This window comes from Trypanosoma theileri, assembly GCF_002087225.1.
Source record: "Trypanosoma theileri isolate Edinburgh chromosome Unknown TM35_Tth_10_V1, whole genome shotgun sequence".
Taxonomy (NCBI): domain Eukaryota; phylum Euglenozoa; class Kinetoplastea; order Trypanosomatida; family Trypanosomatidae; genus Trypanosoma; species Trypanosoma theileri.
The window spans coordinates 510,049-510,442 of NW_021639852.1; the positions used below are offsets into that span (position 1 = coordinate 510,049).

The window sequence follows — 394 nt, forward strand, 5'->3', positions numbered from 1 at the left end:
AGGCCAAGTTCGCGAGCATTCGGAGCCTTATTGCCTAGGAACTCGGCTCGCGGAGGGCCTGGGCGACGCTGTCCCGTGCGAGTTCTGCCTCCCGCGTTAGCTGGTGGCCATAACCCAGGTACCGTTGCAATGTTTCCAGGCGAGTGTGCCCCGTCAAGCGCATGATTTGTTCCTCCGGAACCCCCTGCGCGGCCATGTGTCTCGCCGACCCTTTCCGTACTGACGGGAGGGAGCAGAGCACGTTCTCGTTCCGCAGTGCCTGGAGCACCCTGTCCCGAAGCGCCTTGGCGTCCGGAAACAGTCTCTGTTTCCGAAGACGGTCGTTCAACACTTGTTGCAGAACCGACGCGTCCTTCCTGGGCAATATCGTCGCCACTGGGTATGGTCCGCGAAA

General features: G+C 61.4%; 1 protein-coding gene across 1 annotated transcript; it reads right to left on the reverse strand.

The window, feature by feature from the left end:
- Window positions 1–2: 2 nt before the first annotated feature.
- TM35_000102730 (uncharacterized protein) lies at window positions 3–392 on the reverse strand (the record flags this gene model as incomplete). The annotated part of the gene is made up of 1 exon (XM_029024764.1): window positions 3–392. A coding segment is annotated over one exon (390 nt), but the record flags the coding sequence as incomplete, so codon positions are not given.
- Between the last annotated feature and the right edge of the window lie 2 nt (window positions 393–394).